At 38.1% G+C, this 17,415-nt stretch overlaps 4 protein-coding genes across 7 annotated transcripts; 3 read left to right on the top strand and 1 right to left on the bottom strand.

Annotated features, from left to right (window-relative positions):
- The first annotated feature begins 61 nt into the window (after positions 1-61).
- Positions 62-10,456, top strand: LOC145219369 (uncharacterized). Its single transcript, XM_080086741.1, has 2 exons — positions 62-1,330; positions 6,821-10,456. The coding sequence occupies exons 1-2, from the start codon at positions 509-511 to the stop codon at positions 7,307-7,309; spliced, it is 1,311 nt and encodes a 436-aa protein (XP_079942867.1). The 5' UTR covers positions 62-508; the 3' UTR covers positions 7,310-10,456.
- On the bottom strand, positions 8,162-10,689 carry LOC145219370 (uncharacterized). Its single transcript, XM_080086742.1, has 2 exons — positions 10,680-10,689; positions 8,162-10,047 (listed from the first exon to the last, which is right to left on the bottom strand). Exons 1-2 carry the CDS (start codon positions 10,687-10,689, stop codon positions 8,522-8,524), a joined length of 1,536 nt encoding a protein of 511 aa, XP_079942868.1. The 3' UTR covers positions 8,162-8,521.
- Positions 10,573-13,086, top strand: LOC145217354 (uncharacterized). 2 transcript variants are annotated; one of them, XM_080084607.1, is made up of 3 exons: positions 10,573-12,723; positions 12,808-12,948; positions 13,022-13,086. In XM_080084607.1, exons 1-2 carry the CDS (start codon positions 11,899-11,901, stop codon positions 12,910-12,912), a joined length of 930 nt encoding a protein of 309 aa, XP_079940733.1. In that variant the 5' UTR covers positions 10,573-11,898; the 3' UTR covers positions 12,913-12,948; positions 13,022-13,086. The 2 variants fall into 2 exon arrangements, with proteins under 2 accessions (XP_079940733.1, XP_079940732.1); XM_080084606.1 differs by having other exon boundaries at positions 10,573-12,948.
- An 84-nt stretch (positions 13,087-13,170) lies between these two features.
- On the top strand, positions 13,171-15,994 carry LOC145217365 (uncharacterized). Of its 3 annotated transcripts, none has more exons than XM_080084627.1 (4): positions 13,171-14,563; positions 14,642-14,765; positions 14,849-15,105; positions 15,806-15,994. In XM_080084627.1, exons 1-4 carry the CDS (start codon positions 14,377-14,379, stop codon positions 15,925-15,927), a joined length of 690 nt encoding a protein of 229 aa, XP_079940753.1. In that variant the 5' UTR covers positions 13,171-14,376; the 3' UTR covers positions 15,928-15,994. The 3 variants fall into 3 exon arrangements, with proteins under 3 accessions (XP_079940753.1, XP_079940754.1, XP_079940752.1); XM_080084628.1 differs by having other exon boundaries at positions 14,849-15,101; positions 15,806-15,974; XM_080084626.1 differs by having other exon boundaries at positions 14,849-15,101; positions 15,275-15,873.
- The last annotated feature ends 1,421 nt before the right edge of the window (positions 15,995-17,415 follow it).

Genomic DNA, 17,415 nt, shown 5'->3' on the forward strand with positions numbered 1-17,415 from the left:
TCCCCAGGCCCAGTTTATGACCGTTATGAATGACGGTTGCAATCGTACACGCTGGAAAAGAAAATTGTTGCATAGCTGACTGCAGCATTGCGAAGCAAGTTAATGCCAGTTAGCGGCAACACTGAACACAGTGGAAAATTAGACTATGCGTAATCAAAAGTGTTTGTTCTGTTTAAAAATCTTTTGTTTGGTTCTGTTAACTTTGTAATGTTTCCAACAAAGCAAGTCCAGAAATGTCCACAAAAGTTTCGTTTCTTTATTGGGATGGTATACAATTTATTTTATGTGCACATTTACACATTGCAGCATTTTTAACACTTTGGTCTACACACTAAAGCAGTGGTGGGAAGTTTGTTTTACTAAATTTATGCAAAACAATTGTAAAATAATATTTCATGGTTTCAAACGGATGAACAACAAAGCTAACATCTTGTTTCAGGTCGTAACATAGTACTCGAAAGTCAGATAAAACTTTTCTTTATAATATCTGAACAACTATATTGACGAGATGAAATCACAGGATTTCGACTTCGAGTTAAGTGATGTTTTTGATCAGAGGTTTATGGAACGTGGAAATGTAAAACGACATATTCTGACACCCACTATTAAAAAACATTATCGATGTGATGTTTGTGAAAAAACTTTTGTCCAAAGTGGAAATTTGAAAATACATATGTTGACTCACACCAAAGAAAAACCTCATCGATGTGATGTTTGTGAAAAAGGCTTTGCTCGGGGTGGAGATTTGAAAACACACATGTTGATTCACACTAAAGAGAAACCACATGGATGTGTTGTTTGTGAAAAGAGTTTCAGTATCAATTCAAATTTGAAAAGGCACATGTTGACGCACACTAAGAACAAACCCAATCGATGTGATGTTTGTGAAAAAAGATTTGCTGACAGTGGAAGTTTAAACAGACACATGTTGACCCACACTCAAACGAAATCTCATCAATGTGAAGTTTGTGAAAAGAAATTCAGTATCAATTCAAATTTGAAAAGACACATGTTGACGCACACTATGGATAAACCCCATCGATGTGATATTTGTGATAAACGATTTTCCCAAAGCGGAAATTTGAAAACCCACATGTTAATTCACACTAACGAGAAACCTCTTCGATGTAATGTTTGTGAAAAAAGGTTTTCTCGAAGTGGATATTTCAAAACACACATGTTGATCCACACTGGAGAGAAACCACATCGATGTGATACTTGTGATAAACGATTTACCCAAAGCGGACATTTGAAAGCCCACATGTTGCTTCATACAAAACAAAAACCCATTAATATTTTGGTTTCGGAAAAAGATTTAATGTTATTTCAAGTTTGAAAAGACACTTGTTGAGTCACAATTATTGATGCACCGAACCCGCCTAATAAGGTTCGGGCCGAAACTGAATATTTGGCCACGATGCCGAATAATTTCGGCCGAATGAGGCCCAACCTAAAATCCTGTTTTTATGGATGTTTTCAACTGAACCTTGTGTCGTTGATGCGAGTGAAGTGAATTATGACAAATCAAAATCACTTACACCATCTGGAAGCTTTACTAAACTTGTAATATTTTGCAGACAAAGTGGCTCGTATTTAATAGATACAACAATTAGTTGATTTATGACGTTTTGTATTGGTGAAAATGCTAGTTTGGGCATTAATTCCTTGCAATCAAAAAGTTCGGTTTCGGCCAAATTTTTAAAAAAGTTAGGGCCGAAACCGAAACATCGAAAAACAGCGTATTTGGCCGAAATGTTTCGGCCAACTGAAACTTCGGTGCATCACTAATCACAATAAACAGTAAATTTACCGATTTGATCTTCGCAAAAATATTTGCCTTGACTGAAAAACCACCTATTTTTACAGCTTTGGTGGCCTAACAATGTTTTTTTTCCACAAAGAAAGCACAGCCGCGTACATGCAAGTTAATACTTAACCGTGTTTGTGAAACATTAAACATACTATTAAATATTTAAAATAGGTTTTGAATTCTTATATATATTTCCGCTAATTGCTGTATTCTATTTAACTACGATTTCTATTAGAATAATACTTCTTGAAATATTTCTCTCGCTTATAACCAAATAAACCAACAATGTAGTCAACGGATTACACAAGTGGTGTTTTCTGAAATTTATCTCCAAGGAATCTTGAGGCAGCAGTTTTAACTATAAACTTAGTTAGGCTCATAGCGCAAACCTATTGCGTTGTTAATTCGTGAGAGTAGCATTCGCAGTACCTTGAAGAACCCACGCGACCGCGAACTACACTTTGTGAACTCTCTATGTACATGCAGGACAATCTTTTTCACAACAATTATATATTTAATTTCCTTCTTACAAATATCAGGATTTCTAAATATGAGCTATTTGCAAACGAAAACATATCTTACTTGTTTTAATAAGAGCCCATCGGTAAGCAAATGATCATGTTTTTGTAGTGTTTTCTGTTGTTCGTAGTTTGTCGAACCGTTGAAATGTTACTTGCTTCAACACAATAAATTTGCTGTATACCGTTACTTTTGGTTTTCATGCAACTCATACAAACGAAATTGTATTAATATTATTCATGTAGCGACACTTTGCCACATGAACATGCTTGGTAAACGGCTGATTGTTTGGCTAAATATAATTTATGTTTAAGGGTGCCGTGATCGTTTGATTGCAAAGTTGTTACACCTATAACGTAGTCAAACACTTGGAGAAATACGGAACAGCATCACCATCTACAAATCGTTAGTAAAACCACTTGAGTTTTCAAAATATAGATTAAACGATGTAAGGTGGGGCAAATATTCAAACATTATTCATCACACAGTGTAGAAAAAATATAGTCATGTTCCTTCCTCGAAAAAATATAAGTTTGACGACATCAATATCTGACCGAAAAGACCCGATTACACTATGCTAGGTGGTCTTACCTTACCTTGCGATCCTTCCCTTAGCACAGCGATTGTTTACGCTTCCCTTAGTTTGCCAAATGAAATGCTTGACGTCATTTTTCGCTCGTAATAACTGTTGATGGCCATAAATCACCAAGACTGTATTGTCATAAAATTTCGATCCAAAAACAGTTTGTATCAATCTAATTTAAATAATATTTTGTGAGTAAACATGATTTGTACATTGGTAATCATACAAGATGATACTGGATGTTATTGTTCAGATTAGTTGAATGCTTACCATGTGCTGGGTTAAATGCACAAACTTGTCAAACACAACATGTAATTTAATCATAGCAATGTCATAAATAATTATATTTAAGGTAAATAGAGCATCTTCATTTACTTTTGCCAACAAACTATGAACTACAGGATCAAGCTACTTAACACGCAGAAAAACGCATGGTAGGCGAATTCTCGCTTATTTCTGCGCGATTCAAGCGCCCGAAATTTGTTAAGCGCAAAACTAGACAGGAAAAATGAAGCAAACAAACTTTTTGTAGGTCTGAGTGCAACGTTTTTGCCTTTTGACTACACAAATCCTGCTACAAGTAAACGTAAACCTAGACCTGAGCTGTTATGAGATGCACTAAGTATTTTTTTATTAACAAGGAGTTGCTGGAACAGATTGTATTTGGCCAAAATTATGCATATTATCATATGCTATGTGTCATGGCTCGTATAAAAACAAAGATTTGTTCAAAACGTTTGTTTTGTATTAAAATTTCATTTTTCGGTTGTTCTCATTTTTTGTTTCAAGTCGATGGCAACCCTGATTATTGGTAAAAATAAAAGCTCAAAATTAAGTTACATCTTATCTATACTTTCTAATATAGCTTTGACTGCTTTAATACAGCTTTGACTTACTTACACATCTGTTTGTTGCGCGTGTCTGTGCTAACACAAAGCAAGCAATTAGTAACAAATGACCAACTAGAAAAGTGTATACTCGTTCGTTACATTGACTCCAGCCAGCTATATTGCTTCAGATGAAAGTTGCCGGTAATTCCCTTATTACATATGCAGGTGAATATTAAACACTTGGGAATTGTAATTAGACTGTAATGTGCGGACCAAGATGGTTCCGGCAAACTTATATACATTTTGATGTGCAGATTGTTGATTGCACTAATGTTTATTCTTGTCTGTACATTGCTTAGGAAACATTAAAATGCCACAAAGAATCTTTATGTTTGCAAATTTGAGATTGAATATAAATTAGTTGCTTTACATGTTATGTTAACCTAATGTTTTATACTTTGGTCTTTATTACATTGAGGAAAGTAATGTGTAGTAGGAAAAAACTGTTGCTGCCAGGTGTAAGGTATCAAGAAAACATTGGCTCTTCCAGCAGTTTTTGTTTTAATATGCCGACGTTTCGATGGCCCATAAGAGACACCATCTTCAGGGTAATGACATAAATTGAGACACAAAGTTGTTACATAGCAACAAGGGTGGTAAAACACACACAACACGCAGGGGCAAATAAAGCAGTGCGCATCAATGGTCGAGTGATAACACCTAGCTCAATGGTGCAAATGCAACCGATAATTTATCGGCAGTTGAACGACCGTTCATCGTGTTGGTGTGAGAATGTATGTTCAACGACTCTAGGAAACTCACTTGTGGAAGTCGGTTTCCTTTGCTAACACTTTGGCAGTAGAAAAACTAATGGTGTGATTATGCACAGTAGCATGTTGTGATAATGCCGATTTTTTTGCATCTTTCTTGGCCACATTTCCTTTGTGTTCTGTTCGGCGCTTATTTAAAGACCTCCCCGTCTGGCCGATGTAAATCTCCTTGAGACCGCACTCTCCACAAGGTATTGCGTACACCACGCAACTTATTGCGTTTGTATCTATCTAACATGCGACGTATTACATCCGTTAACTTAGAAATGTTTGGCAAAGTGACAACAGCACGCCTTTAGGAGTGAAACTTTTTCCATGCAATCTTTTCGGTCAGGGATAATCCAGTTCGGGTGCGGTTTAACCGCAGCGCCTCGTCTACCCTTCGTAATTCTATGTTTTAGAGGACATTTTTGCAAACAAGTGTATGGCACGGTCATTGACTGTCCAGTGTCGGTGGTCGTTGCCAAGATGATCATGGCGTCGGTGGAGGAACGCGCTCTTCAAACGTTTGTTACACCACCACGATTCTGGCAAAGATATGTAGCTGACACATTCGGCATCATCAATAATTGCCAGGTAACAGCTTTTTTGAATCACTCATTCAACGGGCAGGACGGAACGCATTCACCATGGAGTTGCAAATTACCAACCGGTTACACTTTCTGGTTTAGAGATTTACTAGCGCAGACCGAAAAGTTCCCACGCGAGTGTATCACAAACCAACGAGCACCAGGCGTTACTTGCATTTCACATCTTACCATCCTCTACGCAAAAAGATAGCTGTGTCAAAAGCACTTACAGATCAGGCCCGACGTTTGACCACAGGACGAGGAATGCTCCTAACGGAATTACGAAGGGAACACGAGGCCCTGCGGTTAAACGGCTACCCGAACTGGATTATCCGTGACCGAAAAAACAAGGTTGTGCGAAAAAAACGTTTTATACCAAACAGCGTGCTTCTGTCACTTTGCCTTACCTTCCTAAGTTAACAGATATAATCCGTCGCATGTCAGATAGATGCAAACGCGACAAAGGGCTTGGTGTACTGAATACTTTGTGGAGAATGCGGTCTAAATGAGATTTACATCGGCCAGACGGGGAGGTCTTTGAAGACCCGCCGAAAAGAACACAAAAATGATGTGGCAAGGAATAGTGCAAAAAATCGGTGTGAGCAAAACATGCTAATGTGCATAATCACACCAATAAATTTTCTGCTGCCAAGGTGTTAGCGAGGAAAACCGACATCCACAAGCGACGTTTTCTCGTGGAACATACATTTTCACACCAACATGGTGAACGTTAAAACGGACGTTCGAAATGCCCATAACTTATCGGACGCTTTTGCACCATTGAGCTAGGTGTTATGTGATTATCACTCTATCATTGCGTTTTTATCACCGCGTTTGTGTGTGTTTTACCGCCCTCTTTGCTATATAGCAACTTTGCGTTTTCACTTTATGCCATTACCCTAATAAAGGTGTCTAGTATAGGACATCGAAACTTTGGCATATTATAATAAAAACTACTGGAAGAGTTAAAAATTTGTTGATGTGTAGAATGTCGGATAAAGAAAAACACATGCAAAACAACTGTGTAAATCCTAACATCGTGTTTCAGTGAATATGGTGTTACTACCAGGCACATTTCAAACACCTTTCTGTAAACATCCGACAAACGTCAACAAATCACACGTCGGGGTGTCTTCATCAAGATAATGTCAGCTAACCAACGCAGTCGTGAACACGAGAAAGACAATGTCACAAAAACGTAGATAAAAACCGATAGGTAATCCATATTAGAACATCAGTTTTTATATTCACCATGTTGACGCGCCAGTGAATGTTCCACGATTTTGAAAAACACTTTTTTGTAAACTGTCTATTTGACAATCGCAGCAGCTACAAAATTGATAAACTCATATCGTCGTTGCATGGCTTGCCTAGACCGATTTCAATGAAACCCATTATGCTATGTATCTTTGGTGTTCCTTCAGGCCCCCGTTTCATGACCTGCCTGGCTCTTTGATATACAAAGGCTTTGGTTTAACGGTGGTGGGACTTCAACTGTAGGTTCCTGGATGTGCTGGTTGGTTTGTAGACAAAAACGAGAATATTTTATTCCTGGATACAGAAATTTCGACACCCCTGGATGGTACACTTTTGTTAAGCGTGCATCACAAACCAACCAGTATTACAAGGTACCTACACTTCAAAATGAATTTCAAAACAGTTGTTCTAATGCCGATTAGCTGTCGGTCGCATTTGTAGGACTTAACTACGATTTTTATCAACGTATTATCGTCGTTTTCGCGTCAGTGTCTAGACGATGTGATGTTTGTGAAAAAACTTTTAAAAAGAGTTCGAACTTAAAAAGACACATGTTGACTCACACCAAAGAAAAACCTCATCAGTGTACTGTTTGTGGAAAGACATTTGGTCGGTTTGGAATATTGAAACAACACATGGTGACACACACCAATGAGAAACCTTATCGATGTGAGGTTTGTGAAAAAAAGTTTGCTCGTAAAGGTGATGTGACAGAGCAAATGCTGACACACGTCAATGAAAAACCTCACCGATGTGGTGTTTGTGAAAAACAATTCGCTCGTGTTGGAACTTTGAAAAGACACATGTTGCCTCACACTAAAGAGAAACCTCATCGATGTGATGTTTGTGAGAAACGGTTTTCCCAAAGTTGCAGTTTAAAAAGACATATATCAGTTCACACTAAGGAGTAATCTCATGGATGTGATGTTTGTGTAAAAAAGTTTGCTCGTAGTGGAGATTTGAAAATCCTCATGTTGGTTTACTCTAACCCCATCACGGAGAAGCCCCATTGGCGTGTTGATCAAGTTTGATAGACACTTTTTGACTCACAATAAACAGTAACTCAACCGTGGAAAGACTTGTTTGGGCTGAAATTTCACCTTATTCTTCGAGTTTTATTTTTACCAATTGAAAAAAAACATGTATCACACAGAGTAACAATGAAAACAGTTACTTTTTGTGCAGTAACACTGTTCACTAAACCATTCAAGTCCAAACTAAATTATGTAACACAATATGTTCCGGTCGATGAGATATTATGAGATAAATTTAGGTCGACTTCATCAGGGTATGAGATGCATTTCAGTTCGCCTTCACCAGGGTAAATAACACTAAATGCGCGTAGTAAATTGCACGAAAAACAAAGGTAAAACCAATTGAACGCAAGTACGTCACATCGCAACGAAAACACTGCGCGATAACAAATGATTGGGCCTCTAATATATGAGCATCAGTTTGTAACAAGCTGAAAGGATCAAGTCTGTTTTAATGTTAATTGTGTTGCCCCGTTGTTGAATATCCCACGACTCATGAAATAGTCTTTTGCTGTTTACATTACTCCTCACACATTCTTTCTTAAGTTAGAAATTGTCGTGGATGGGCAATATCTAAACCTCCAACAGCCGCCATGCATACCGACGATAACTGTGCAAATTGTTAAAAGACTCGAAATTTGAGAGGACTGTCTCAACTGCCAACAGAATCAGTCAGTAAATTAGAAAGTAGGAATATATATTTCGCCTAATAATGGCATCATCAGTTCCTGAAAAACGCAATAGATCAACACCAAAATATCAAGAATGTAAAACAAACACAATGTTCTAAGCAACTCAACAACGCGAGTGTCGCCAAACACAAAATCGTTAAACACCTTGCAACGCCTGGAAAACCTAAAGGTAACACCTGTGAAAAGCTGACAAGACCTACACCGTGGACAGATGTAAAGAGAAAAAGGGGGGTGGGAACCAAGGCGTTCGCAACTAAAAGCCGATAAAACGATAAAAAAGATAAAATGAAGATAAAATTAAAAAATTAAACTGCCGTAAACCGTACCCAAAGGCCGTGAAATTACTAACCACAGACACACACAAGTCACACACAAGTATGAAACACGATCACGAAAATTATCGAATCTTGGGCAACAACATCTTTTCAATATTAAGCCCGCCGCCAGTAAGTTTCAGCCATTTCGCTTCGCAGTGATCCAAACGATCAACATTGGGTTGCTCCACAAGGGTGACCGTAAAACATTCCGCGATATCTGGTCTCTTCATAAATATATCGTGGTGGTGGATGGCGAAGTGATGGCCCAGCGAGGCGTTGTCATTGTCACCGCTGGTTTTAAACGTGTTCCACACTGTTCTATGGCCAGACCAACGGGTAGAAAATTTGTTTTTAGTTTGGCCCACGTATCTGCTGTTACAAATCCTGCGAGTGGCCACATAGATGCCAAAATTGCTGCAATCCAGGGACTGCCTCAGAGCAATTGTTCTATCGTCTATGCAAAGTTTGTGTTCAGTAGACACCATATATGTATGTGCACCGTAATGTCCGCATAAAGCACATCTTCCGCAGGGAGCCGATTTAGCAATGACCTCCTGGCTATAATGTGCCAGGCGCCTGTAATTAAGTAAATAGTTGCCCAACGTAGGTGGCTTCTTGTAGACAACTCTTGCCTCAGGCTTTAGTGTTTGTTCTTTTTTGGTCAAGCGAAGGAACCTGGGAAACGACGTTGCCCAGGGGACCACTTCCGTGCTGCGGGTTTTCGATGGAGGTTTGAACCTGTCTTTCCAGCTTTTTGCAGTTTCTATGCAAATACTGATGATGGGGTCTGGAAACGCGGATTTCTTGCATTTAACCGCGAGCCGCAGCAGACTCGCTTTGAAATCGTCATCCTTTTCGTTAAGCCTTCTTAGGCGAGACGCTTCTCCCAAAATAACAGCGCGGTAGATATGCCTGGGGTGGTGTGAAGTGCCATGTAGAAAACATCTGTCTGTCGCCGTTGCCTTCACGTGGTCCTGTGTTACAAACCCACAGGGTGACGATGACGAATGCACGTGGTCTACATCTAAAAACTCGACTCTTCCATTGTCATTTCTCGGGTCGAGAACGCGGAAGGTAAGATTGAGGCCTTCCCTAGCAAAGGCGTACTGCAACTTTGAACTGATGTGGGATGTGGTTTTGATCCCTGATGAGACCCAAATGATGTCGTCGATATAACGTTTAAACACCTCGGCCCGCTTCAAGGTAGCCGCGATGGACTTAATGATAAAATGCATTGCGATATTGGCAATAGAGACTGAGTGGTTGTCACCTGCAATGATGCCCTTTTGTTGACGGTAAAGGGCATCGCCATATTGGACAACAACAGCATCGAGAGTGTACATTGTGAAATCAACCAGGCACTTGCGATCGTTGTCGTCAAAATCGGATTGTCCCTGTAATGCATCGGTAATAGAACGCTGGATAAGATCTTTGCCGACGCTTGGGTACAATGCAACCACGTCGGCTGCTACAACATACAATTCTGATGAGTTTTTCGAACCAGATTGTGCTATACATTTTTGCCATTTGATCAATTCTTTTAAATAATGTTGGCTGTCTTGGCAGAACTCGTTTACTTTGCACGAGCAGTATCTTTGGCTGATGGCTGAAACTTACTGGCGCCACACTTAATATTCAAAAGATGTTGCTGCCCAAGATTCGATAATTTTTGTGATCGTGTTTCATACTTGTGTGTGTCTGTGGTTAGTAATTGCACGGCCTTTGGGTACGGTTTACGGCAGTTTAATTTTTTAATTTTATCTTAATTTTATCGTTTTATCGGCTTTTAGTTGCGAGCGCCTTGGTTTCTTTTTCCCACCCCCCTTTTTCTCTTTACATTTGTCCACGGTGTAGGTCTTGTCAGGTTTTCACAGGTGTTACCTTTAGGTTTTCCAGGCGTTTTGCAAGGTTTTTAACGATTTTGTATTTGGCGACACTCGCGTTGTTGAGTTGCTTAGAACATTGTGTTTGTTTTACATTCTTGATATTTTGGTGTTGATCTATTGCGTTTTTCAGGAACTGATGATGCCATTATTAGGCGAAATATATATTCCTACTTTCTAATTTACTGACTGATTCTGTTGGCAGTTGAGACAGTCCTCTCAAATTTCGAGTCTTTCTTAAGTTTTAGATCAAATTGTGGAATAACTGGATTGTCTCGTTACCCAGTCGAAATTTTTCTTGTGCTTTTCCCCGGCTTGGGAACAGCTTTATTCTGCATTTCTGTCGAAAATCTACCTTCTGCCATTGTTACATAACACGGAAATGCGAGATATATCTGTATTGTGCAGTGACATCGGCCAAGCGTGCAAAAGCCAAACTTGGCACAAACAAAAACGCCAGATATGGCGGGTAGATAGCGACATGCGCTGTCGCTTGTTTGTCGACATTTGGCATTAAATCATCATCAGCACACACAAAAAGGCGTGTTACAAAATATCCTTTTTGTGATAAACTTGACGAATAAAAACTGGTAGGTTGCTACTTGACATTGTTTTTTTTAATTATGCGAGATTCCATTCTGTGCTCAAAAAGAGACATTGATTTTAATGATCAAGTTCGCTTGGTTTTAATGATCAACGGAATTGCAATAAAACCTGGCACCTCGACGGCGGGCTTATTTTCAGGCGTTGTCCGCCTACCAAGAATAAAAATGAAACAAACAAACAGCGTGAGAAAGTAACAAAACCGTGAGGCATTGTGATGCAAACGCACCAACCAATCAACCCTAACCTCAAAGTTTCAAACAAATTTCAATTGTGACGTTGTCCAATCACAGCAAAGTTCCAATTCGGGATAACCAAAATGTCGGTCGTTATGTCTGGAGCAGTGCTCTTCAACCGGGGTTCCGCGGAACCCTAGGGTTCCGTACAACCCTTACAGGGGTTCCGTGAACTTTGAGTTGCACAGGGGTTCACAGCAGTTTGGTGTAGCAATTCAAACACGAATGATTCATAATGTCATTGTTGTGAACAGCAATGCTCGCCTGTACGATCCAGTTAACCTTGGTTACACCATTGATCAACTGTGACGTAATAAACACAGTCTTGATACACTTTGGCTAAGTTGCGATTTGCGACATAAATGTAGAAACGACCGATGCAAGTAACATGGCAATGCGTTTCAGTGAATCGTTTAATTGAAGTCAACTTTTGCGCTTGGGGTGTGCAAAATGCATGTTTTTTTCTATGATACTTGTATTACATTAAATTTATTTTATGGTGGGTTCCGCAAAGTTTGACAAAACACATTGAGGGTTCCGTGCCACTAAAAAGGTTGAAGAGCACTGGTCTGGAGACACACTGCATGGCGTGGTGTAGAAAGATGCGTGGTTAAAATCGGTTGTAGAGGTAGTGAATACTAGTAAATTTTCCATAATTGTTTCCCGAAATTGTGTGTCAACAACTGGTAGTAATCTGAAATTAGTTCTGTTGGATCTAGCCTAGCTTTTGCTGAAATGCCGCGTTACAAAAGCCAAAGAACCGCGTACAAACCGTATGATACTGTAAGTAGGCAGCAAAAGTGGTCACGAAACAAGTTGGCCACAGACGATCACATTGTTACACCTGAGTTATCCGACAGCACAGAAAGTGAAACAACTCCATGTTGGCAAGATTGCTCTGAATCAAGCGAAGACAATCTCTGTACAACATTTGATAATAACTGTACCGAAAGACCAGCACTTACGTTGCAGCAGGTTTTAACGAACTGGGTATTAACTGAAAGTAATGTACCAAAATTGGCTGTAACCCGACTTTTGAAAAGTCTGCACCAATTTCATGACAATTTGCCGAAATCCTACAAGACATTGCTTCCAACTCCAGCATTAAACTATCAACAAATGGGTCAAGGTGAATATGTTCACTTTTATAATTGGATAAGCACTCTCAAAGATGTGCTGTGCACATATGCCTGCTATCAACGTGGGAATGTCAGTTACATGTTAATTATCAATATTGATGGGTTGCCATTATTTGTTCATTCGCCGGACTACAAATTATACCCGATTCTAGCAACAGTGTATGGAATTAAAATGCGACCGATCTGCATTGGTATATACTGCAGCAACAAGTCTTTGAACAGGGAAATGCCCTCACCAGATATCTTTCTGAAGGATTTTTTTGTTGATAATGACTTTCTTAACAGGAACCTTCTTACATCTGACAAAAACAGATTTTATTTGTCTAATCATGTTGCATTCATTTGTGATGCTCCTGCTAGATCCACTTTAAAATGTATAAAAACTCACACTGGGTACTCTGCTTGTGAAAGATGTGAAATAGTGGGTGATTATTGTCATAGAAGAGTTTGCTTGCCTTATAAAAGTTCCAAAAAAGAACTAATCAATCTTTTGTGGCACAAACAGACAATGAACACCATAAGGGAACATCTGTTCTGGTACATCACGGAATCAAAATGGTTTCCAACTTTATACTTGATTACATGCATCTCACTTGTCTTGGTGTCATGAAGCGCTTGCTAAGCTGGTGGAAAGGTGTCTCCCTAGGTGCGAAAGATGTCCCTCAGTTCTTCAGCCGCATTTGTTTAATAAATAGTTATATATATCTGTTGTGTTTCAGACAGTTCCTGGGTAAATTGTCTCCTGGAGCTGTGTGTTCTAAACGAAGCAATTTCAGAAGTAAAAGAAAACATTCCTGTTGAACTTAAAAGAAAGATGAGAAACCTTCGTGATTTAGCGTACTCGAAAGCATCTCAGCTTAGGTTATTTATGCTTTACATTGGGATTGTAATCCTTAAAAACAAAAAGATCATGTCTCGTAAAATGTATTGTCATTTTTTACAGTTTTCATTGCCAATGCGATATTTGTTAAAAACTAATTGTACAGATGAGGAGTTGTTTTTTTGTAATGAACAACTCTTTAGTTTTGATTTAAATTGGAATGACATTTATGGCAAAGCTTTTGTATCTTATAACGTTCATAGGATTACTAACTTGCCAGGTGACTATAACCTTTATGGTTCTCTCGAACTTGTTAATTGCTTTGTATTCGAAAGCTATTTGGGACTGTCAAAAGCATGTGTACGTTCTGGATTTAAACCTTTGCAACAAATTGCAAATCGTGTTTATCATGAAAATCAAAATGTAGTTGGTACAAAATTGAATTTTAGTTTCACACCTCGGCAGGTTTGGGATGAACAAGATAATGGTGAAATTGTTCCATGTTTTGAATCACTACCTGTAGCTCATTACAAAAGAGCTGTGCTAAGTAACAATTACAAAATTATACGGTGTACTGTTGCTGATTCTACAATTTTATATAATGACAAAATTGGTCAGGTTGTTGATTTGATTGTTTGCTGTGAAAAAAGCTACTTTGTTGTAAAATATTATCAAAAAATAAAAAATCTTTTTAATTTTCCTACTAAGTCTGTAAATGTGGGAATATACGGAGTATCAAAATTATCATCATGTATTGAAGTTGTACCATTTGATGACCACATAACTAAATGCGTTTTATTGCCATTTAAATGTAAGTTTGTTTCTTTGAAACCACTGCATGCTAAATTTTTGTGTTACATCACATAACTAAATGTGCTTCATTGCTATTTAAATGTAAGTTTGTTGCTTTGAAACCACTGCATGCTAAATTTTTGTGTTACATCACATAACTAAATGTGTTTTATTGCTATCTAAATGTAAGTTTGTTGCTTTGAAACCACTGCATGCTAAATTTTTGTGTTACATCACATAACTAAATGTGTTTTATTGCTATTTAAATGTAAGTTTGATGCTTTGAAACTGCTGCATACTTGCAACAATGCCAAGTAATTTTTTTGTGTTACGTCACATAACTAAATGTGTTTTATTGCTATTTAAATGTAAGTTTGTTGCTTTAAAACTGCTGCATACTTGAAATCATGCCAAGTAATTTTTTGTGTTACAACAGATTTGTTAATCTTTTAAACATAGATCATGAAGAAATTTGTATTCGTAAAGTTTTTGGAAGGTGGGCAATCTTATGTCGTTTTTAATGGGTGGCTTGTCGGCTTAAATAGATGCAGATGGCCAACTGATGGGAATATTCAATCCATGGTTAAGGAGGAGATGGAAGCAAAAGATACCTGGCCTATTTACAGTTGTGAAATTTTGTGTCAATCAAGTAAGATGCTTGCAAATTATTTATCAGTAAGAGAAATATTAAGTATTGAGGTGCAGTATGTAATTGTGTTGTATTTAGACACATACGATCGCTGTTTAAAGAAGGCTTATTTACAACATATTGTGGAAACAACTGATGAAGAAGATGTAACTGTAAACCAAGCTCCCCCTTTGACAAGGACACAATCTATTAGCCCAAAACAGTGAGTTTTTACTTATATATATATATATGTTTATATATACAGGTAGTTTATCACATTTTGCTTATGTCAATATGTTTCAATAGGTTGTTTGCTGTGTCTCAAATTGTGCCGAAGAAAAAAAGAAAATCTGCTAATGCGGAATTACACATCAATTGTCACTACAACTATCAACTTCGAGATATGGGTAATGAAATAATTTTTCTTGCAACATCAGTTCAACGCTTGGAGAAAAAAATCGATCAGCTAATAGAGTGTCCTAAGAAACGAGTAAATTCACAACTGCCCATTGCAGCTGAAGATGAAGAAGAGCTTGCAGCAGCTATGAAAACAATGCCAGTAAGTAAGAAATTGTGACATTTAAAAAATGCGTTTCCAGTATGGTTGAGATTAGTGAGTAATTCACATCATGTTTCAGAGTTCAGTCACAAGGTGCCAGTTTTACTAACACATTTAAAAATTGTTTGTAAGAAAAAGTTACAGGGAACTTGTTGTATTCTTTACTGACACAGGACATTGCAATTATTGCAGCACATGTAGAGAGAGCAACGCTTCGAGCTTCTGTCAGAGAATTTATTAAAGTTTTCATGAAAAAATCTTTAGCGCTACAATATTCCTGGAGTGGCCTTGGTGAAAAAAGAATTAGATTGAAAAAAGCAATTAGGGAGCACGAACTGTAGCAAGTTCTAACCATTAAGTGGCACTTACAATTTTTATGAGTATTTGTTCAACTTTTTCAATGAAGTTAACACTACTTTTGAAAAGGAAAAGACAGTTTAGGTTGCAGTTAGACGAGATATAATATCGCTAAATCAAATGTTATAATATTTCTAAACTTATGATTCAAGTGATAGTGAAATTTATAAACATTATGGTTCTGTTTTCCATGCAATCAACTCGAGATGTTTAAAGGCTCATTAACTATGTAATAAAAAGTAATTTAGAGTTTTGGACCGATGCAAGCTTGGCTCTAATGTCAAATCGTATTTCATGCTTTCTCACAATTCACAATTTTTCTCACAAAGTAATGCAACTTTTTGTAGGTGTGATCAGGGAGACAAAATATGCTGGTGCATCATATATCATATTGGCAGATGCGGTGCAGCGGGTGTTTGCTGGGGTGTCACACTGGGATGGAGGACGAGATGCACGGAAATCGGTTTAACCACACCTATTTTTTTCACATGTGTTATGGCCAGGTGGTTTCGAAACAATAAGCTAATTCACAATCCTGTCTATGGCACATGGGGTAGTAAATCTTGGTTGATACATTTTCTTTTGTGTTTTGGGTTGCTTTACAGATAAAAACCTTTGAAACTACAACATTACGACATTTAGCAGTTGTTAATTATATCGTTTAAGTCTACTGTGCTATTTTCAATGTCATATATTTGCTGAAAGTTGCTATTCATATCATGATTTGTTGTATAAAAATTAAACGAGTAACTGGACCACAACTGGAGTATTGCTTTTATTGGAAAGGTCAGTGGTACAAACAAAGAGCAAATATGTATTGCTTACCATGGTTAATTGGGTGAACAATATCGGTAAATCGGAAAAGGCCTGTAGAATAACAGAGAAAAGGCGGTAAAGGTCCGAAGATAATTCATAGAAAAGTTTTATCCATTATTTATCTGTGGTCCGGCGTCAAGTTTCGTGGCAAGTTAGGTAGATATAGGTTCGGGGTAGCTCTGGCTCAGTATCAACTTTTCATCCAACGTTTTCTTCGGGTTTCCATGTCGGGGGAAAAACCATGGATGGCAAAGGATAATTTTTCTGACTGGGTGTATTCTGTTTGCAAGCCGGTGAATTGTTTAGAAAACATTATAATGCCCCAAAGAATATGTATGTAGGGTTTGCAAAATTGTTTAAACAGTAAAAATTGAGTGTTGGGATTGAGGGAAGTAATGTCTAGTAGGTGTTACGGACCGTTGCTTGTGTTCACAAACAGACCATTTCTTGCCTTTGGGGCGCTTGGCTCCGTGCAAAAAGGGTGCGTGTAATCAGCGCGCCTTGTTTATGTGGCACTTCTGTTGCGCTTTACACTGCGTGCGCCTTGCTTGGTGTTACGTTGTGCGATGCGAAATCTGCACTTGTGCGGAATCTGTATGTAGACGCTGTCATATCATTAACGTATTACTTTTTATTGTTTCTATTTAAATATAGGATTGAGCACCAACGGTAACATTTGTAAGGAAATCTGATCCGTTACGTAATTGCATTTTTGGATTTGAATTTGGATTCATGTTCGATATAATGTGTGGAAAAGAATAAAAGAATGCAAAACGGATCTGATATTCCATAGACCTGACTGTCGAGAGTTGACCAATACAAGTTTGGAGGCATAATGTATGAAGAAATTGTTGGCTCTTCCAGCAGTATTTATTATAATATACCGACGTTTCGATGTCCCACACGAGACACCTTCATTAGGGTAATGACATAAATTGGGAACACAAAGTTGTTACATAGCAGAGGTGGCCAACTTGTTAGACGTTAAGATCAACGAAAATTTACTCAATTGTACACGATCGACTGATCTGTAGTATTTTTGGCTGCCACTAACATAAAGCAATAACGCAAATTTCTCAATGAGATTTGGTTGACAATTACCACATATTTATATATTTATCATGAGTTTTCTTGTCAAGCA

The sequence above is a fragment of the Phallusia mammillata genome, chromosome 3, assembly GCF_965637545.1.
Source record: "Phallusia mammillata chromosome 3, kaPhaMamm4.hap1.1, whole genome shotgun sequence".
NCBI classification, from domain to species: domain Eukaryota; kingdom Metazoa; phylum Chordata; class Ascidiacea; order Phlebobranchia; family Ascidiidae; genus Phallusia; species Phallusia mammillata.